The sequence below is a fragment of the Phyllobates terribilis genome, unplaced genomic scaffold, assembly GCF_046119375.1.
Source record: "Phyllobates terribilis strain yellow unplaced genomic scaffold, ASM4611937v1 Scaffold_1__5_contigs__length_1240528914, whole genome shotgun sequence".
NCBI lineage: Eukaryota > Metazoa > Chordata > Amphibia > Anura > Dendrobatidae > Phyllobates > Phyllobates terribilis.
In genome coordinates, this window is record NW_027362761.1 from 307,623,864 (window position 1) to 307,646,560 (window position 22,697).

Genomic DNA, 22,697 nt, shown 5'->3' on the forward strand with positions numbered 1-22,697 from the left:
GGAAAGAAGTGAAAATGTTGCACATGTGACCTACATGATCTGTGAGAGTTGGGGATCTGAGATCTTCATGTATCGGTTCTGTTCACATGCAGATTTCAATACATACTGTAAATAATGCTGCAATGATAAAATACACAAATATTAACATTAACTGGATGAATTGTGAAAATGGGGATCACTGTAAGGGACAGAAGAATGCAGGGTATGAAGGCAAGAAAAAGGCATTCATTTCTTTTTAGAAAAGTCTGTGCTGAAAATACACACATTGCCATAGGAAACTGAATTTGCATGTGTGTGAGAGAGAAGAGGTGTGTGTGAGAATGACTGGCAGGAGAGACAATGTGACAAGGAGGGAGGGAGCTGCAGGGGGATGGAGGGAGTCAGAGCAGGGGAGGTGGAGAGACACAGAACACTTTGGGGAAAGCCAGCGGTGGAAAGAGCGAAGATGAGGAGTACATGGGACTGACCACTATAGAGATACCCTATTACTTTATAGTGTGCAGAGGGTTCCCCAGAAAGGTAAGCAGCTACTTGTGACTTGGTGCAGGGAACTATGGTTGAGTACATATATTTTTACTTAAGGACTGAAGTACAAGATAAAGGCTTGTCCTCATACGGTTCACAGGGTAGATATAGACAGGGCGGATTGGGGTTCAATAGAAGTATGAATCACTGTCTACAATATCATCTCTATTGACTATTATTCCTTCAGATGCTAGATCGTCTACATTGTCATAACTTTCCTTTTTTCTTATTTTAATAAAATGTAAGTGGGGGGGGGGATCAGATTGTAGTACTATATAATTTGGTGTTGGGTGGTTTTGGAGGATAGGCGAATCGGATGATTGATGAAACTGGAAACATAATAAAGGTTTGGGCATTTAGGTTAATACAGAAGATGATGTTAGGTAAAATGTTAGTTAATAATCATTGTTGGAATAGGAAAGTTTTGACAAATGAGTAATAGTTTCAATCTGACTTCTCGCCATCAGAATTACTATTAGTTTATAAAGTCCTAGTATCTTCTATAGCACTAAATATTGTAAAGACTAATGTGTTAAAGCCCAAGCAGAAAATGCATGGTAGTATACAATTAATAGGCAAGAATACAACATATACCATAGAGTATAGACATTTGCAGAGTGAATTCTGCGCATAATAACCTGTAGTGTACAGGAGATGCTTTATGTAGGACACCTATAATTGTCCAAACTTTACAAGCAGAGAGGTCATCTTGGATTTAGTCCTTATCTATACCTTATGCTGAGGTTCAGTCTCATGTGGCTTAGGCAGTCCTGTGTTCAAAGCATTCATTTGTATGCAAAGGAAAGGCCTGTTCTACCTAATCATTACAGCCAGGCGCTAATGAATGGAAGAAGGTCCACAACCAACCTAGAAAGCAATGCCTCACAATTAGCTTTGTCCAACTCTAATCCTATCCATTGATTTTTCCTAATTCATCACTAGATACATTGATGTAAGTTGTTTATGTTGTTGGGTGGGTTGGGTGTGTCACCGTGGACCGCACTGGATGAAGTGATATATTTTTGTGACCCGTGGGCCCCTGATGACGCATAGTGTAGCTGTGTTGTGCACTTGTCACAGAGCTGGGGGTGTATGAATGGCATATACTGATAAGGAATGGGTAAAACTAGCAAGAGTGTGAACCTGAAAAAACAACCCCAACACTTCTAAAATCTAAGAGCTGCTATACTGTGACTTTACAGCCTACTTTTACAAAGGATGAAACCTGGCAGCTGCAACTAGATTCATTGTGTCAATAGATCAATAATACGTTTAATTCCTGCTTTCATTGTTTGTGATGTAATTATAAACCTTATTATACTATTATTATATTACCACATGTTCTTTGAGTATTTAATATTCTTATACATGGAGTATTCTCAGGTTACTGACTAATCCTTTCTCTGGCAGGAATTTGGCTCTTCTGCATTGTACTTACTCCACCAGTATGGACTGCCTGTGGATTTTGATCAAAGATGACTCTTAAGGCTCCCATTGTTAAACTACTAAAACAACGCAACAATAGCCGACCAATGCCTGGATACCACCGGTGTACTACAAGAAAGTGAGCTGCTTCAGAAATGACTGATGAGGCACCAACACTGCTTTACTCCATGCCAACATCACCATGTTAAAAGGGGAGTTCAATACAGAGGACCTAATTTACATAGTCCTAGAGGTGGTCATTGCCATTTTGTCCATTCTTGGCAACGTGCTGGTGTGCTGGGCTGTGTGCATCAACAGCAACTTACAGAACGCAACCAATTATTTTGTGGTATCACTGGCTGCAGCAGATATTGCTGTGGGGGTACTTGCTATTCCATTTGCTATTGCAATTAGCACTGGATTTTGTGCTACCTTCCATGCCTGTCTTTTCATTGCTTGCTTCGTTTTGGTGCTGACACAGAGTTCTATTTTCAGTCTTTTGGCGATCGCTGCAGATCGTTACATTGCTATTCGCATACCTCTCAGGTAAGGAAACTTTCCAAAACTTCTAGATTCACTTTAATAAGCTATAAGCTACCTATTTACATGGTATTGTTTGTATAAAGAATCCATATGATAATGCATCTGTCTAGCTACATACCTCCAAGAACACCCCAAAAAACAAATCTTCAATACACTCAGATAATCCATGAGATGATGTTGTTCTCGGTCATATATTTTGATCAGCTATTTCTTAAATAATTTTCTGGGTTGCAACTAATATGACGACCATCACAGTGTCCGCTCAACTTTACAAGATTTCTGATCAGAAATCTGCCTCGTCCAGCTGTCATGCTTCCCACTCTCATATAGTGATGCACATACCTCGGGACACTTGTTGGAGGTATAATTGCAACCATAGTGGCTATCATCCAAAAGTAAACGTTACCAAGGAAAAGTTAAGAAGAAATCTTAATGACTTGACAGAAGAAGACACCTCTTAGGCCATGTTCACACTATCAGTATTTGGTCAGTTTTTTACCTCAGTATTTGCAAGCCAAAATCAGGAGTGGAACAATCAGAGGAAAAGTATAATAGAAACACGTCACCACTTCTGGATTTATCACCCGCTCCTGGTTTTGGCTTAAAAATACTGATGTAAAAAACTCACCAAATACTGAACGTGTGACCGTAGCCTAGGCTTATACTTACAGCTCAGGTGATTACCTAGCACAGCTACTGGTCTCTCACCATATAATGCTGATATGTTACAGCAAAGTTCTGGGTAATGGATCCTAACACAGACTACAACAGACATAGTTATGTGGATACACAGGAGTGCCATTAAATAGCCGGACAGACGGGAGGGGGTCGCTTGGAGACGTGGGGTCAAATTCTTCACAAAGTCAATGGACGTCTTTCAATAGTATTCTTTCTTGAAGCGATTTTCCTATCTCATAATGTGATAGCATATCGCTAAAATATGCCATCACTTTATTTTAGGTTCCTTCTTCTGGGTTAGGTGCACATCCAATGGACTAGGAGTTCATTTTACAAGGAAAAATTAAAAGGAGATGCAGTTTACACTAGTAATGTTTCGCCTTTATTCTCAGGATCAGTGGGGGTTACGATAAGTTAAACTTCTACTCATAAAAGTGATGGTATGTCATAGTGATTGTGTTAGTTTATAGGAAACCACTTTAAAGAGGACCTGTTACTAGGTGAAACGTGGCCAGTTTTGCTCGTATTTTATTTCCTCTGCTCCCCTGAGTATTCTGCTTTTTTTTATCCGCCATACGGTTCCAGAGATATGAGCCTTTTTACTTAGTACCAGTTTTTATGGTCTTTACCAAAGGGACGTTGCTCACTCAGAACTGCCCAAAGAAACGCCCTCAGAGAATCCTGTGAGCAATGCCTCCCTGGTAAAAGCCATAAAAATTTCCACCAAATATAAAGGCCTATATACCTGGAACCATATGAAAGACTTAAAAAAAAATAAATAAAATACCAAGGAGAGTAGCGGGAAATGAATACGAGCACAAAATGCTTACTTTTGAGCTGGTGACAAGTCATCTTTAACTGCTGTTAACAAAATGATAAAAAAAAATTATGAAATAGAGCAGCATATCGAGCTAAAAGACCTACTGGAGAATGTGATCTGGTTCATTAAGTATCTGAGTGTGATATAATCAACTTACTTTTAGTAAAATTAGTATTTCCTTTGACCAGCATCTTTCATAGCATCACTACTATGGTGTTTTTTTCTAAGAACTTTTTCTATGCTATTTATAATGCATATTTGCTGACGATATGTTTAGGTGGGTCTTCATATTCTAGTATATTATTGTACTGAATCCCCCACCTTTCCAACCTCTTGCCCCATTTTTTTTCAAAAATATTCTTGACCTCCCCACATAAATTCATATTGCTCCATATAGGGCTTCTTGTAAATTCTTTATGGTTGCTATATATATCATGCATACAAGTCCTATATATAGCCTTTCTGTTTCCATTTTATGATAAAGTCACTGGTACTATTGTCCAATAAAGTATAACCTTTCCATATAACTCACTCTATTGCTCTTTACAACCATGTCATTCTGAATAGTACACTTCATTTGTCTTTACAGCTTAGAGTGCGGGTCAGATGACGGCTTCATTCTTTTGGCCATTTGTATTTACATTTTTTTATTTTAAAAGATTATTTCACCTTTATGATATTGTGATGCTCTTTGTTAACCAACCCAGCCACATTTCACACCATGTACTGTATATAAATGTTGTACCTTGTACTCCCTATACGCATTACTTTTTAAAACTTGGTTCCATTGTTGGCAACCCTCATTAAAGATGTCTATCTAGATTCTCAAGCACACGTTTTAGGCTGGATCCACTGACAATTGAATATGTAAGGCTATGTTCACACACGTTGGGTTTTGCAGCGTATTTTGCTGCAGATTTTTATGCAAATTTTCAGCTGCGTTTTGCAGTACCAGCAAAGTCTATGAGAAACCAGAATTCTCTGTTCACATATCTTGTTTTTTGTTTTTTTTTTGCTGCGTATTTTGTGACTTGGTTGTGTTTTTAGAAAATAGAGCATGTCACTTATTTCAGTGTTTTTACAGCAGAAAACGCACCTGCATTTTTGCTGCGTATTTGCAGCATTTTTTCACCCATAGGAAGTAACAGGTGGTCAAAAAAACGCAACAAAAAAACGCACCAAAACCTGCTGTTTTCCTGCCAGAGAAAAGTTAGCAGCAGATTTGAAGCAGAAAAAAACCACAACATGTGTGAACATAGCCTAAGAGAAGTTAGTACCCTCCTGTCTGCCTCTGGGAAACATGGATTGGGCATGTTGCATGTCATTCTGTTGATCCTTTGTTTCCCCTGGAGATAAGCTACTGCCAACAGAATCCTAAAGTGCATTTTCCCCTCCCCCTATTAAATAAAAACATACGTGCATAGGCAATCCAGGGGAGTTGCAGTTAAGATGAGTGCAAATTGGGGACGTGGTTGACTCCATGTGCTGGTGCAAGAGCTGCCCACTAGTCAGGTCCATAAATGAGTAAACGTGCCAGATCCCCAAGGTTCACCTATCCCTTTAAATGTAGGGAATAACTCTTTAAAATGCATTTGCATAAATATTGATATGGACCAATTTTGGTCAAAGTGAAGTCAATACATTTGCAGGTCCCCAGTGACTTCATACCAGATGTTAGTTTCCATGTTTTTGTCTACTCTTAGACACTGTCACCTCAGCACGGAAACAGAAGTCTTCCAGCTGTTATCCCACGGAGGGGAAGATTTTACCATTTCTGTAAAAGGCAGGCAGAATTCCCGGGTTGTCTTCCCTCTATGACCTGTCTTCCATGTTATCGCCCATCTTGTTTTTTAATATATTGTCTTGACATCTGTTTTTCTAAGTGTTACCTAGCATCTAATCTAATTCTGCTGTGATACTGTGTAGTCCAATGTTTACAATTTCTATAGGTGCCTAAGTTATGTTCTCATTTCTCTTCTTAGATATAACAGTCTGGTAACTAGTCGAAGAGCCAACGTGATCATTGCTGTCTGCTGGTTGCTGTCTTTTGTCATTGGTCTTACTCCCATGCTAGGCTGGAACAAGAAGAATTTTGCAGCAGAAAACTCATCTCGATGCAGCTCCCCAGAGTTAGAGTGCCTATTTGAAAATGTTGTGACGATGGATTACATGGTATATTATAATTTTTTTGCTTGTGTATTGGTGCCATTACTGCTCATGTTGGGCATTTATTTGAGAATTTTCATGGCAGCCCGTCGCCAGCTAAAGCAGATTGAGTTAAAAGTGACGTGTGGTGAACGCTCACGGTCAACACTACAGCGTGAAGTCCATGCTGCTAAGTCTTTGGCTATTATTGTGGGCCTATTTGCAGTCTGTTGGTTGCCGCTACACATCATCAACTGCTTCACTCTCTTCTGTAAAGACTGCTTGCGCCCTCCACTCTTACTCATGTACTTTGCCATTTTATTTTCTCATGCTAACTCAGTGGTGAACCCATTAATTTATGCCTATCGCATACGTGAGTTCCGCCAAACATTTCGGAAGATCTTGCGCCAACATATCTTTCGTCAAGCACAATCTTCTCAGACACGTACAGCTAGTGGCAAATCTTTGACATATGGAGCCGATGCAGTGTCAGGAATAAATCGGACTAGTTTTACTGGCTGCTTGGAAATGAATGGAAGTAGCTGTAAGTTGAAAGAAGCCTGGCATCAAAATGGGGGGTATCCTACTGGGGAAAAAGTTGACCGGACAACAATTCAAGAATTGGAAAATCAACAGAAAGAAAAGCTGATACATTCTTGATTACTTTAAACATAGACATTTCCATGTTGTGAACAGAGGCAGTGGGGGGGGGGGTCTCACTGTGAAGATTATGCTTTTTATTGCATAGATATGTTTTGACACTCATTTATTTATTAAACTAATTTGCAAAGTGCTTGTGTTTTTTGCCCCTCAACGAATAATGTTCTTATAAGCAGGCTTGGATTTGTACATGCAAAATTGCATAGTTAAAACTTTCAGAATTTCTAGCAATGATATGTTTACTGATGACAAAAGTATGTTATTGGTTATAGTTAGACCTCTACTATAGAATATTCTTTAAAGGGCTGGTCCAAAACTAATATTGATTTTCATCCTAAATGTCTCTATTTATTTAAATAATATAAGAGTTTTTCTAACATAGTTTAATTAAATAGTCCTTCTCCTTCCCGCTCTAATTTCCTTTATTTTATATTTTTACCTATTTACATTTTGATGATGTGTTGTGTGAAAATACGCAGTGCACGCTGCGCAGTACAGATGTCATTAGGTGACAGAGGCGGCATCAGTGACATCCTTTTCAGGGGATGAGCTAGTCCTGCTCTACTGAGCATGCGTCAGTTGTCAATTCAGATGGATGCTTAGTACGAGCTCCCTTCTTACTGTGTCATATTCTTCTTGGTGCACAGTGACAGTGCACTCCCTCGCCGGCATTGATGTGAAGTGACGAACCGGTAACAGAGCACAGTGTCAGTGCACATTGTAAGGAAATAACACAGGAGGAGAGACCAACCCCGCCTCCAAAATAGAGAATACTTTTGGGAACGGGCTGGTCTCCGCTCGCCGTGGTTCTCTCCTTACCTTGCAATCTGACAGTGTGCTCTGTTGCCAGTTCATCACTTCTCATTAGACCCAGTGAGGGAGCTCACTTTGCATTGATAAGAATATTGCACAGTATGAAGGTAACTTGTACTTAGCGCACATCGGAAATGTCAAATGATGCATGCTCAGTGCAGCCGAGAATAGCCCAACCTCTGAAATGGACATCACTGATGACACTTCGTTTCAGTGTGGGGATAGAGGCTGTGGCAATGACCACAGCCTCTGCCCCTAATGAAGTCACGTTTGAACATCCCAGCATGCAGTGGGGATTCTCAAATGAAGCATCATCAAAACAGAAATAGGTTGAAAAAAAATAAAATAAAAAAGTTAAATTAGAGAGGGAAGGGTAGGGACTTTTTAATTAAACCATATTAGTAAAACTATTATACTATTAAAATAAATAGACATTTTGAATGAAAATCAATATTAGTTTCGGACCACTCCTTTAAAGCAAAATTGGAAATCACCTAATGCCAATGATAAACTTTCACATTTTATTACTCAGTATTTAAGATGGTGGTTTTTCAGATGGCAGAGATACAGTGTGCTACAGGTGGACCTCTCAGGTGCAAATCTCATTATTATCATTGTGTATTAGAGCAATACAGGATTCTCTGCTTCTGCCACAATAGTATCTTTAAAGAGTTGCAAGTTCTTGCTATCATTTTATGCATGCTGCTCCCCTGAGTTTTCCAGTTTTTTATATTTTTTGTTTTAAATCTGGCATATGGTTTAACCCCTTTACCACCTTGGGTTTTTCCTGTTTTTGCGTTTTCGTTTTTTGCTCCCTGTTTTCTCAGAGCCATAAGAGGGAAAAAATTCAAAGTGCAGTGAAATTGCGAAAAAGTGCAATTCTACAATTGTTTTTTTTTTTTTGCTTTTGTTTTTTTCCTTGTTCACTAAATGCTAAAACTGACCTGCCATTATGATTCTCCATATCATTACGAGTTTGTAGGTACCAATCATGTATAGGTTCTTTTTTATTTAAAGGGGTGGTCTGGTCAAAAGTGATAAATCTGCAGTCACTCTGTGTGACTGCAGACTTAAGAATCCCCCAGTGCATGAACTGTGTGCTGCGGGTTTCGCCGATTTCAGACCCGGTAACGGAGGGCATGTATGCGTTATACATACCCCCGGACAGTGGACGTGGCCTCGCTCCATACACTTGCATTGAGCGAGGCCATGGCCAGTCTAATGACGTGGACAGCCAGTGGGCACGTCCGACTAGAAGGCGCGGCCTCCCTCAATACAAGTGTATGGAGAAAAAAATGCTCACTTGCTGGGTGGCTCTCATAGCATCCCGGAAATGACAACCGCAGGGGTCTCCTGTACATCTCAGGTTGTCATGCCAACCCATCGGCGACCCGCGGTCATGTGACACAGGCGCCGATGGGCGGTATTAGTAATGTGCTTAAGGCGCTTACGGTGCTGCCATGTTAAATGCTGCTGTTTCTCTGACAGCAGTGTTTAACATGTTAACAGCCGCGGGTGGATTGTGATTCCACCCAAGGCTGTTAGGGGCACATGTCAGCTGTCATGTGCCCGAAAACATGCAGGCTTAGCGGCGGAGCCCGCATGGAGTGCTGGGATACGACCTTGGACGTACTCATACGTCCAAGGTTGTAAAGGGGTTAAAATAATTATGTGGTCTTTACCAAGGGAGGTTGCTCACATTATTATTTGGGGACATGTCTTTAGGCTGTTCTGCGTCATTACCCTGCGAGCCATGCCCCCTTGTAAAGACCAAACAAAATAATCACTAATTATAAAGGTCAGTTATCTCTGGAACTGAATGGCGGATTTAAAAAAAAAAAAAAGAGCATAAAATAAGAGCAAGAATTGGCCACTTTTGACTTGGTGACAGGACCTTTTTAAGGATGTTGCATAATGTATCATATTTTTTCTCCTGAAACAGCATCATATCATTGCCTATAACTTCTATTGCACTTCATCAGCATTTAGGGTCCGTTTACACAGAGTGATCATCAATCAGTAAATCAATCGGTGGTCGGTTGAATGCTTGTTTGCACAGGCAGACCAATGTAAAGAATACATGCTGAGCAATCTACACTAGATCCCTCAGTGTGCATAGGCTGTCATGGTTCTCGGCAGTGCTGAGTCCTGTTTACACAGCAAGATAATCGTGAAACAAGTGTTTTTAACAAAGCTCATTCATGATTATCTTGAAGTGTAAATGTCCCTTTTCTCGATTGAGGCTTATCTGCAATACCAGACGCAACCTATACTTGCAACAATAGCTCTATTGCTGAGAAAAAAATAAACTATTTTTTGTTATCTGTCTTGGACCACTCTTACAGCATCGGAAGTAAAGGACAAAAAAAAAAGATCTGTTGTAATTCATCATTTAAAAAAATATATATACATTTTTGGAGATGAATCAGAAATCCAATTTGGAAACAAAAAGCTATAGAATGTCTTTAGAACTATGCCTATAATATTTGCTAAAGAGACCACGTGGTGGCTTAAAGAAGCACTTACATCAAAATTTTTATCCTCTTAATATATTGCAGTCATCATATTATATTGCACTGTGTACTGACAGTTGCTCATTTTGCCTTTCTACCCAGGTAATTCTTCTCTTTTCCGTTAGGTCTATGACATCATGTAATTAAAAGCGGACTAGCTGAATCCTTCTAAGATTTATGTAGAAACATGATATCTCTATTCCCTACATGAGTCATCATTAGAACTACAATTCTACTCACTGCAAAGTACCTGGCAGGCGAGAAGAGGGGAGCAGCAGTGCCATGATTATGCCACATTCTGCTGGGACCTGTGGTACATCTGAGATTAGAAGATCGCAGCAATTAGCTGAACACAGGTCCTCTTTAAATCTTCATGGTCATTCAGGAGTTAACAGGTTTCTTGTGACATGGAAAGGTTTTAGAGTTCCTCAAGGTCTGTAGGCTGTGCTGCTTATTGGAGCCACGCCCTTCCATTATATAAATGTGTGTGTGTTGCTTCCCTCCATGCGAGCAATAGAATCTTCATTCTGTTCCAGGCTGCATTGGAGAAGGAGTTCTGGAGAGTCGCTCTTGTCGTCTTGAAATTGTTGTATGCGGTTTGTTGTGAATACCTCTTCCTTCCCCTTTTTGGTGTTCCTTTGTGTTACTTGTCTGCTTCGTTACTGTGCCCTTTGTATTTTTATCCTGTATGCCTGTTGTTTGATTGTGCCTTGCTTTTCCCGTGTCTGTCCAGCTGGTGTTACCCCTTTTACTCCTATCCCTTTCCTCCCTGTGGGTAGGGTGGGAGATGTGTAGGATTTCGTAGCAGCACAGAGAGGTACGAGAACCGGGCATCTCCACCTTCAGGAGTAACCCGGGGGTTAGGGATAGACTAGGGCTTCCCTAGATTAGGAACGGTATAGGGTACCTCTTCCCCGGCATTCCTATGGTCACAGCATGACAAATAGGGTCAGGAGTTGAAGAGGGGGTAACTCATGCCGGGAAAAGTGACTTCCTGTTTCTATATAGAGCTTAGAAGGATTTGGCTAGTCTTTTTTTTAATCACCTGATGTCATAGACTTAATGGAAAAGAATTAACTGGGTAGAAGGGCAAAATGAGCAATTGTAAGTACACAGTGCCAAATAATATGATGATTGCAATATATTAAGAGGATATAAACTTTGATGGGAGTGCTTTTTTAAAGATTATAATATGTATAGATCTTTAAACTGTGATCTCAGAGATCAAGGCTCCTAAGGCCAAAACCTAAGAACGAAAATGAAATACAATATACACTATTTACTTTGTATCTATCCTTTACTCTTTTTGATAGATTTGATAATCTCTTAAAGAACCACTTCCATGGACCTCTAATGAAAATTGTCCTTGACTTTGCTTCTTTACAATTTGAGGTTTTAAATTGGTTATTATGTAGACTTTCTAAACAAAATGGTATTTGTAGTTGACTCAGCCTTGCAATTTGGAATAATATCACTGCGTAGGTCTGCAATGTTTGACTCATCAAGCTCAGTGGTTGGTTATGTAATTACCTCTCTCAACAATTTAAAATGCACATATGAAACAGGTGCAGAACAAAAGTACCGTTTTTTCTTAAACAGATTGTTTTGCCCCTGAACATATGATGTTCTTACAACCCAGCTTGGATTTGTACATCCAATACTATCTATTTTCCTACAGATACTCACTTGAATACCCTTCCAAAATGTCTGGTAATAGTATGGTTATTGATAACTGAATATGGTATTGGCTATAGAAGGCAGCACTGTAGAAATTCTTATTAGTACAACTTGTAAATCACCAGTAAGAGACTTTCACATTTTATTCCTCATTATTCAAGTCAAGATGGGGGCTTTTCAGATGGCAGATATATGTCACAACTAAATCACAAGAAAAATCTCATTATTATCATTGCTTATTAGAGAAATACAGGATTCCCTGCCACAAAACTAACTTTAAGGGTGTTATATAAGATTAGAAAAACTGATCTGATTTTTTTCTCCCGAAAACAGCATTATACCATTGGCTGTGTCTTATATTGCACCTTCTCTGCATTTACTTGATCAAGATTAATCTGCAATATCAGATACAACCTATTGGCAAAAGTGGCACTGTTGGTTACGAAAAAAAGTAGACTTTGTTTTGGTATCTGTCTTGGACTACACTTATAGCATCAGAAGTAAAAAAAAATAATTAATTAATTTATATTTAAAAGTATATATAACTTTTTGGACAGGAAGAATTTAAGCGAGAAACCCAATTTGTACAAAAAGTTAAAGAATATCTTTAGAAGTATGCTCATACTATTTGCTAATGTGAGCTTAGGTGGCTTAAAGTTTACAATATATAGTACATCCAGATTTGATCTCTAAGCTTTGACCTCAGAATTCAGGGCTCTCAGGATCAGAGCCTGAGAAGTAAAATGATATACAATATACACTATTTACTTTGAGTATATCCTTCACCCTCTTTGATTAACCTGATAATGTCTTGAAGAACCATTTTTATGGACTTCTATTGAAAACGGTCCTTGACTTTGCTTCTTCACAATCTGAAGTTTTAGATTAGTTATTATAAAGACTTTCTAAACAAAATGGTATTTCTAGTTGACTCAGCCTTGCAGTTTGGTATATTGTCATAATTGCGTAGGTCTTCAATGTGTTTGGGCTCATCCAGCTCAGTGGTTAGTTATGTAATTACTAGTGTTGAGCAAGCATGCTTGACACTGCTCAGTACTCGCCCGAGCATCTCACTACTCGGGATGTTCGGCGAGCACCGAGCATTTCCGGGTTACTCCGCCCTGCATGTTTGGCGCTCTTTACAGAGCCAATGAACATGCAGGGATTGCCAGCCAGTCACTGTAATGCCGCTGCCATGTTGGTTGTGGGCATTACAGTGATTGGCTGGCCGCACAGCGTCACCTTGAGCATTTAAAACCGGGCGCCGCCATCTTGGACACAGTCGCTCCGGATCAGACAGTGTAGGGAGAGTGCTGCTGAGCTAGGGAGAGATTTATACTGCGAAATAGGTAGTGTAGGGTCTCTAAAGCCTGCAAAATCAAAAAACAGTCCTTCTGAGGACTAATATCCATCCCAGATATCAGGCAGGCAGGCAGGCAGGCTGTATAGGAGACACAGCGGTTATACCAACAAACACGGCATTACAGTCCTGTGTGCTGCTGCTGCTCAAATTGCTAGACTTAGCCCCAGGTCTCAGGGGTCTGGAAAAATCCTTTTTTTTCATCTAAATCCTCTTTTTTTTCCCTCAGTCAGACTGTACAAATACCCGTCTTAATAACCTTTTGGTATTTCCACCCCCCCCGGCAAAAAAAAATTGAGTGTGTCTGTGAGTGTTCAGACACAAATATATCTGTTTAAAAGAGTCTGGTTTCAGCCAGATAACTAGAACTGTGGTTTTGCAGTTCCACGGTTCAAATCTCTGTATTATCCACTTTTTTGCCTTTTTTCCATAAAAAAAAACAGTATGAGTGTCTCGCTGACTGTTCAGACACAAATATATCTGTTTAAAAGATTCTGGTGTAGGCCAGAGAACTAGAACTGTGGTTTTCCTCTTCCACAGTTCTAATCTCCTTTTTATTACCCTTTTGCCATTGATAGTGCGAGTGTAAGCTATTTTACTTCATTTGCAATGGGCAAGGCGCGTGGCAAGGGACGTGGAACTGGACGTTCTGGTGATGGTGCGTGCAGAGGACGGGGCCGTGGCCAAGGTGAAAATGTGCCACAACCAACAGCCACATGTTCTCGCTTCCAGTTCTTGACCAAATTACTAGGGAAGCACAAAACAACACCACTATTGCCAACTGATCAGTGTGAACAGGTTATTAATTGGATAGCAGATAATACTTCCAGTCACCTGGGCACCACCACCTCCGGTCTGTCTTCCACACGGTCAAGTCTTAGTAGCCGTGAGTCTTGACCATACTCCTCCTCACCCTGATGCTCCTCCCTCCCACAATGCCGAGTGTCGTCAGACAGCAACTGATCCCACAGTTGGACACTCTGAAGAGCTGTTCACTGGTCCATTTCCATATTTGGGCCCCTCGCCTGCTCCGCTTGAAGTGGTGGAAGAGGCGATCCCATGTAGCGATGGCCAAATATTTGAACAGCCACGGCCACAGGAAGGCGACGCTGGCAATTTGTCCCAAGAGGTGGACGATGACGAGACACAATTGCCACGAAGTGAGGAGAAGGACCGTGGTGTGGAAGTGGAAGAGGAGGAGGTGGTGGATGATCTAGTAACTGACCCAACGTGGCAGGAGGACACGAAGAGCGAAGCCAGCAGCACACAGGGAGAGGGAGGCAGAGTACCCCAACAGGCAGGAAGAAGCAGTGTGGTGGCCGCACACAGAAGGCGGGCAACCGTTCCCCGTAACACCAACACGAGGGACGTTGCCAGTACAACCGGTAGGTCTTCCAGAGTCTGGAATTTTTTAAAGACTCTGCTGATAACCCCAAAAAGGCCATTTGTACCACCTGCCAGGCCAACATCAGCAGGGGTGACAAAACTACCAGCCTGACCACCACCAGCATGATCAGGCACATATCAGCAAAGAACCCGACTTTGTGGGGCGAACCCCAGGGTCCACGACCAGTGTCAGCGGGTGTCACCACTGCTTCTTCCGCTGTTGTGCGCGTAAGAAAACCCCCTGTTGTGCGTGCAAGGCAATCCTCTGTCCATACTGCATGCAAAGATGCCCCCTCCTCTCAGTCTTCACTTGTTATGGCAGTTTCTCAAGAAACAGCATCAACGTCCACGTCCCACCACAGCGGTCAATTGTCCATATCCCAGACCTTTGAACGAAAGCGCAAATTCGCAGCCAACGCCCGACAGGCCACAGTCCTAAATTCGCACATTTCACGACTGCTTGCGTTGGAAATGCTGCCTTTTAGGCTGGTGGAGACAGAATCCTTCTGCAACCTTATGGCGGTGGCCGTCCCTCGGTACTCGGTCCCAAAACATCTGCCGTGCCCTCAACAACGCAGTTACTGGGAGAGTCCACCTGACAACGGACACGTTGACAAGTGCTTGTGGCCAGGGACGGTACATCTCCCTGACGGCACACTGGGTAAACATAGTGGAAGCCGGGACCCAGTCGGACATCGGGACGGAACACATCCTCCCCACACCGAGGATTGCGGGCCCTATGTCAGTCAGAGTTGCCCCCACAGTGTACAGCTCCTGCGCATCATCCTCCTCCTCCTCCTCATGTTCAGCCTCCATCTCAGATATCACCACATCAGTTACAAGCTGGAAGCACTGCAGTACTGCCTCCACCAAGCGGCAACAGGCTGTGCTGAAACTCATAAGCTTAGGTGATAAACCTCACACTGCTTGTGAGTTGTGGACAACTGTGAAAGAGCAGGCAGATCTGTGGCTGAGACCGCTGAACCTACATCCAGGCATGGTCGTGTGTGACAATGGCCGTAACCTGGTGGCGGCTCTGAGGCGAGGGCGAGATCACACACGTACCATGCCTGGCTCATGTGCTTAACCTCGTGGTTCAGCGGTTTCTTAAATCGTACCCCGAGTTGCCAGATCTGCTCGTCAAAGTACGCCGCCTGTCAGCTCATTTTCGGAAGTCGGCTACGGCTTCCTCCGCCCTTGCTGTGTTGCAGCAGCGTCTGCAGCTTCCGGCACACCGACTTGTGTGTGATGTCCCCACACGTTGGAACTCTACCCTCCACATGTTGCAAAGGATTTGTGAGCAGAAGAGAGCAGTTGTGGAGTACCAGCTGCAACAAGGCCGTCGATATTCAGGTCAGACTCCACACATAAGACCTCAGGAGTGGACCTGGATATCTGACATATGTACCATCCTGACAAACTTTGAGGAGTCCACCAAGATGGTGAGTGGCGATGACACCATCATTAGAGTCAGCATCCCACTTGTCTGTCTTTTGCAACGCTCTCTGCAGAGAATTAAAGAGGAGGCATTGCAGCCAGAGTATGATGAGATGGATCAAGAAGCCGTAGTGGGCGATTACACACAGCCCAGCCTCATCTCATCCCAACGTGCATTGGGGGACAATGAGGGAGAGGAGGAGGAAGAACAGGAGCTGGTATCATGCGCTGTAGACGGTAGTACCTGTACAACCGTCATACCATCAGTTCAGCGTGGGTGGCCTGAGGACAGGGGGGAGGAGGAGGAAGAGGAGGAGAGCATGGTCAGTCGTCATCTTGGTGAGGACACGGAAGTCTTGCCCATTACCAGTCTGGCACGCATGGCTGACTTTATGTTACTCTGCCTTAACCGTGACCCTCGCGTTGTCAAAATGTTGGGTGACAGTTATTACTGGTTGGTGACACTTTTAGACTCCCGCTACAAGGAGAACTTTCACTTTCTTATTCCTGAGGTGGAGAGGTCTACAAAAATGGGGCAGTACCAAAAGGCCCTTGCTGCAGAACTGTTAAAAAAATTCCCATCTGAACACGCTAGCGGCAGAGGTCACAGTTCGTTGGCCAACCAAGGCGTACAGGCGAGAGAGACGCAACTCCAATCCAGCAGAGGCAGGGAAACACTGTCAATGTTCTGGGACAGTTTTCTGAGACCCGCCCAGCTTACAGGCCTTGAGGTGTGGGGTACTCTCACAAGGAGTGGAAAGTTTCAAAAGATGGTGAGGGAGTACCTTGCCGACTGTACCAGCGTCCTCCGTGTTTCCTCTGTGCCTTTTAATTATTGGGTATCCAAGCTGGACACTTGGAATGAACTCGCTCTGTACGCCTTGGAGGTCCTGGCCTGCCCTGCCGCTAGCGTGTTATCGGAGCGTGTTTTTAGTGCCGCTGGGGGAATTATAACTGATAAGTGCACTCGCCTGTCAACTGACAATGCTGACAAGCTGACCCTTATCAAAATGAACAAGGGCTGGATTGGGCCAGACTTCTCATCACCACCAAATGACAGCAGAGTAACATAAAGTCAAATCCACTGTGTTATTTCGGGAGGTGTATTCCCATGCATCGCTTCACACCCACACATGGGTATACTCTTCCTCATTTTGGCTGTTTTTTGCTCTTCTCCTTATCCTCAGCCTTCACCACCACTAAACCACCAGGGTGACCGTAGTCCGTGTTGCCAGCATTGCAAGTTCTTCCTTCCTAATTTTTGGCAGCTTTTGCTTGGAAGGCATAGGCAAAGACTATGGGAGACCCACTCCCCAATAATGGGAATAATGTTTTTAATATACTGTACCGCATCGCTCTTGTAAGGGGCATTAAAATCGTCTTGTTAAGCTACTGTGACCTCCACATCTCTTCCAAGGGTCATTGATATTGTCTTTTTATTCCACTGGGACCTCCACGTCTCTTCCAAGGGGAATTGATATTGTCTTTTTATTCCACTGTGGCCTCCATGTCTCTTCCAAGGGGCATTAAAACCGTCTCGTTAAGCTACTGTGACCTCCACGTCTCTTCCAAGGGTCATTGATATTGTCTTTTTATTCCACTGGGACCTCCACGTCTCTTCCAAGGGGAATTGATATTGTCTTTTTATTCCACTGTTGTAACGGGTCTGGGAGGCGGAACCTCTGAGCTACTATACAAGGGGGCGGTCCTTGTAAGGGAGCGGGTGGCGACCAGGCAGGCAGTCACAGCAGGTGACCGGGACAGTCTCTAGAAGAACGGGCAGGAGGTCACGGCAAGTGACCGGGGCAGTCTCTGGATGAACGGGCAGATGGTCACGGCAAGTGACCGGGGCAGTCTCTGGGTGAACGGGCAGATGGTCACGGCAAGTGACCGGGGCAGTCTCTGGGTGAACGGGCAGATGGTCACGGCAAGTGACCGGGGCAGTCTCTGGGTAAAGGGTTGGTACGACCTGTGGCGGCTGATGGTAGACGTGAGCTCCCAGGTGAGCAGGCGAGAGTCTCTGGATAAACGGGTGGTCACAGCATGTGACGGCGGAGCCTCCAGGAAGACCGACAGACAGGCGGCAGATGAGCGCTCCCAGGTGAGCGGGCAGAAGTCTCTGGACAGGCGGGTGGTCACAGCACGTGACGGCAGAGCCTCCAGGTAGGCTAGCAGACAGGCAGCAGATGAGCGCTCCCAGGTGAGCGGGCAGGAGTCACTGGACAGGCAGGTGGTCACAGCACGTGACGGCAGAGCCTCCAGGTAGGCTAGCAGGCAGGTAGCAGATGTGCGCTCCCAGGTGAGCGGGCAAGCTGGTCCATAGACAGACTGACAAGAGTTGGAAGGCAGACTGTCGGACCTCAGGCAAGCAGGCAGGTAGTTGATGTGCGCTCCCAGGTGAGCGGGCAAGCTGGTCCTTAGACAGACTGACAGGAGTAGTAAGGCAGACCGTCGGACCTCAGGCTAGCAGGCAGGTAGCAGAATATCAGGCAGGAATAAGACAGCAAGCTGGCAGGAATCTGGCAGGTATCTGGCAGGTAACTGGCAACGGGACCTGAGGGCTGAAGCAGAGTAGTGAACAGTGCAACAACATTGCTCGGGCACCTCCATTTTGGAGGAGGTGCCTTATATATGGTGGAGTCCTCCGGCCATTGGCCGGGGACTCCTTAGGACGGCGCGCGCGGCCCCTTTAAGAGGGAGGGAGAGCGCGCGCGCGCGCCCTAAGCACGGTGGCCGGGAAGGAGCGCGCGCTGCCAGCAGAGCGGGAGGAGGACGCCGGGCACGGAGCAGAGAGGTGAGGGGAACAGCGTCCCTGCCTAGCAGAGGGCAGGGACGCCGGCGCTACAGTACCCCCCCCTTTAGGCCCCCCCTTTTTTAGGCCAGACAGAAATTTAGCAAGGATGAGCGGGGCATGGATGTTCTCCCGGGGCTCCCACGTTCTCTCCTTAGGACCAAACCCCTTCCAATCTACTAGAAAAAAGGTCTTTCCTCTTACCCTTTTGGTGGCAAGAATGTTCTCTACCTCAAACTCGTCCTCAGCAGAAACCGGAGCAGGAGGCGTACCTGTAGACTTGGAAAAAGAGTTAAGTACCACAGGTTTGAGGAGAGATACATGGAAGGAGTTAGGGATCCGTAAGTTGGCCGGGAGTTTCAATTTATAGGCCACCGGGTTGATCTGACTGATGACCTCCAGAGGACCGATGAACCGAGGCCCTAACTTGTAAGAAGGTATCTTGAGTCGGACATATTTAGATGAGAGCCAGACTTTATCTCCAGGACGAAATTGTGGAGGATCCAGGCGTTTTTTGTCAGCGTGTCTTTTCATCCGTTCGGACGACTGAAGGAGTGCGGATCGGGTACTCTCCCAAATGGAGGAAAATTTGCTAACGAGAGATTCCGCAGCCGGGTTGTCCACAGAGGTGGAGACAGGAAAAGGAATCCGAGGATGCTGACCGAAGACTACAAAAAACGGGGATTTGGAGGAGGATTCGCTCTCGTGATTGTTATAAGAGAACTCGGCCCATGGTAGGAGATCCACCCAGTCTGAATGATGGGCATTAACGAAGTGCCAGAGGTAACTGGTCAGGTTCTGATTGATCCGCTCCACTTGACCATTGGACTGTGGGTGGTAAGCGGAAGAGAAGTCCAGGGTGACGTCTAGCAGTTTACAAGTGGCTCTCCAGAAGCGTGAGGTGAACTGTACCCCACGATCCGACACGATGTGGAGGGGCAGGCCATGAAGACGAAAGATGTGACGAATAAAGTCTTTCGCTAGCTCGGGTGCAGACGGGAGGCCTGGCAGGGGAACGAAATGAGCCATCTTGGAGAAGCGGTCAGCGACCACCCAAATGACCGTACAACCGGCAGAGACTGGGAGGTCAGTTATAAAGTCCATTGCTATATGCTGCCAGGGGGCAGCAGGTACAGAAAGCGGAAGGAGGCGACCGGCTGGCAGATGTCTCGGAACCTTGTTGCGGGCGCAGGACACACAGGCAGAAACAAAGTCTATTACGTCCTTGTGCAGGGTAGGCCACCAGTAGTGCCGGGTAATAAGCTGGAGGGTCTTTTTCTGACCGGCGTGGCCAGCCAGTTTAGACGAGTGACCCCAGTGAAGGATCTTCTCCCGATCAGGTACTGATACGAACGTCTTTCCGGGAGGGAGACGATTTAGACTCACGGGAGCCACCTGCATTACTCTGGCGGGATCGATGATGTGTTTCGGATCTTCCTCGAGATCAGACACCAGAAAGGATCGAGACAAGGCGTCCGCCTTGACGTTTTTGTCAGCCGGGCGAAAATGAAGAACAAAATCAAAGCGAGCAAAAAACAAGGACCACCGGGCTTGGCGCGGGTTAAGTCTCTGGGCATGCTGGAGGTAAGCCAAGTTCTTGTGGTCTGTGTAAATTATTACCGGGTGAAGAGCCCCCTCGAGCAGGTAACGCCACTCCTCCAATGCCAGTTTGATGGCCAATAACTCTCGGTCTCCTATGGAATAATTGCGGTCTGAGGAGGAGAAGAGTTTAGAGAAGAAGCCGCAAGTTACCATCCTCCCGGAAGATGATTTTTGAGTAAGTACCGCTCCGGCTCCAGAGGAGGAGGCGTCAACTTCCAGGAAGAACTGCTTGTTGCCGTCCGGGCGATGCAGCACTGGGGCGGAAGAGAAGGCCTGTTTTAAGGAAAGAAAGGCCTCCTCTGCTTCGGGCGGCCACTCTTTGGGATTAGTACCCTTACGGGTGAGCGCGGAAATTGGGGCAGTCCGGGAAGAGAAGTGCGATATGAAGAGGCGGTAGTAGTTGGCGAAGCCCAGGAACCGCTGAATGGCCTTCAACCCCTCCGGTCGGGGCCATTTCTCGATGGCAGACAGTTTCTCTGGATCCATTCGTAGGCCGGTCTGAGAAATAATGTAGCCCAAAAACGGAAGCGAGGTCTGCTCAAAGAGGCACTTCTCGTATTTAGCGAAGAGGTGATTCTGCCTGAGCCTGAGCAGGACCTGACGAACGTCCCTCCGGTGAGTCTGGAGATCCGGAGAGAAGACCAAGATGTCGTCCAGGTACACCACTACGCAGGAGTAGAGAAGGTCCCGGAAGATGTCATTGACCAACTCTTGAAAGACGGCAGGAGCGTTACAGAGACCAAAGGGCATTACCAGATATTCATAGTGGCCGTCCCGGGTGTTGAATGCCGTCTTCCATTCATCCCCCTGACGGATACGAACCAGGTTGTACGCCCCACGGAGGTCCAGTTTGGTGAAGATTCTAGCCCCCCTCAGACGATCAAATAACTCCGGAATGAGCGGAAGGGGGTACTTATTCTTCACCGTGATCTGGTTAAGGCCTCTATAGTCTATACAGGGACGGAGAGAGCCGTCCTTCTTTTTGACGAAAAAGAAGCCTGCTCCCGCCGGGGAGGTAGATTTCCGGATGAATCCCCTGGCCAGATTCTCCTCAATATATTCGGACATCGACCGGGTCTCAGCAGCGGATAATGGATAAATACGCCCACGGGGAGGAGTAGTACCAGGTAACAGGTCGATAGGGCAGTCGTATGGTCTATGAGGGGGTAGTGTCTCTGCCTCCTTTTTATTAAAGACATCAGCATAAGACCAATAAGGAATCGGAAGTCCAGGTAGATTAGCTGGGGTAGGAGAAGGACGGACGGGATGGACGGGAACCAGACAGGTCTTATGGCAGTCCTGTCCCCAGCGAAGGACTTCTCCGGTCTGCCAGTCAAGCACGGGTGCATGTCTCTGGAGCCAAGGTAGACCTAGCAAGAGGGCGTGAGAGAGTCCAGGCAGAACATGAAAGGAGATACTCTCAGAATGCAGCATTCCCACCTGCAGAGTAATGGATTCGGTGATGAGTTGGATGGGGCGTGGTAAGAGACCCCCATCCACGGCAGCAACAGACAAGGGTACAGCCAGAGGTTTGGTGGGGATGCGGTATTTCTCTACCAGGGACTGTGAAATAAGATTCCCGGCTGCTCCAGAGTCAAGTTGGGCTAGTTCGAAATAACGGTTCTCCCCGCAGACAATTGAGACTGACAGCAGCAGAGATGGAGAGGATTTATTCTTGTCTAGGTCGACCTCTCTGAGCGAACCTAGACACAGGCGTTTCCCGACCTCTCCGGGCAGGCACGGATCCGGTGCTCCTTACTGCCACAGTAGAAGCAGCTCCCCTCGGCACGGCGTAAGTCCTGACGGGTTTTGACCATCTTGGTCTGGTCGACCTGCATAGGCTCAGGAGAGTGTACCTGGGGAGAGACGGATTTCTGAAAAGTAGGAGCTAGACGTGGAAACCTCCTCTCACGGGTGACCTCTTTGGCACGCTCCTGGAACCGTAGGTCAATCTGGGTGGCAAGAGTTATTAGGTCATCGAGAGTGGTAGGAATGTCCCGACCGGCAAGTTCATCTTTAATACGGCCGGACAGACCCTCCCAGAAGACGGATACCAGAGCGTCGTTATCCCAGGCCAGCTCCGAGGCAAGGGTACGGAACCGTATGGCATATTGGCCCACGGTGAGACTTCCCTGACGGAGGCGTAGCAGTGATGATGCGGATGAGGTCTTCCGTCCGGGTTCGTCGAAGACTTTCCGGAAAGCCATGAGAAAGGCAGGCAAGTCGGACACCAGGGGGTCTCCTCTCTCCCATAGAGGATTTAGCCAGGCCAGGGCCTCCCCGGTGAGATGGGACATGATGAAGGCAATTTTGGCCCGGTCG

The 22,697-nt window shown here is 45.3% G+C and overlaps 1 protein-coding gene across 1 annotated transcript; it reads left to right on the forward strand.

The window, feature by feature from the left end:
• The first annotated feature begins 356 nt into the window (after positions 1-356).
• ADORA2A (adenosine A2a receptor) lies at positions 357-6,854 on the forward strand. The gene is made up of 3 exons (XM_073654241.1): positions 357-519; positions 1,936-2,496; positions 5,974-6,854. Exons 2-3 carry the CDS (start codon positions 2,153-2,155, stop codon positions 6,794-6,796), a joined length of 1,167 nt encoding a protein of 388 aa, XP_073510342.1. The 5' UTR covers positions 357-519; positions 1,936-2,152; the 3' UTR covers positions 6,797-6,854.
• The last annotated feature ends 15,843 nt before the right edge of the window (positions 6,855-22,697 follow it).

What these genes read in the sequence shown, in the direction of transcription:
- ADORA2A (XM_073654241.1), top strand. Translation starts at nt 2,153, where the DNA reads ATGTTAAAAGGGGAGTTCAATACAGAGGACCTAATTTACATAGTCCTA. An exon ending in GCTATTCGCATACCTCTCAG is followed by an intron (nt 2,497 to 5,973) that starts GTAAGGAAACTT and finishes TTCTCTTCTTAG; the next exon opens with ATATAACAGTCTGGTAACTA.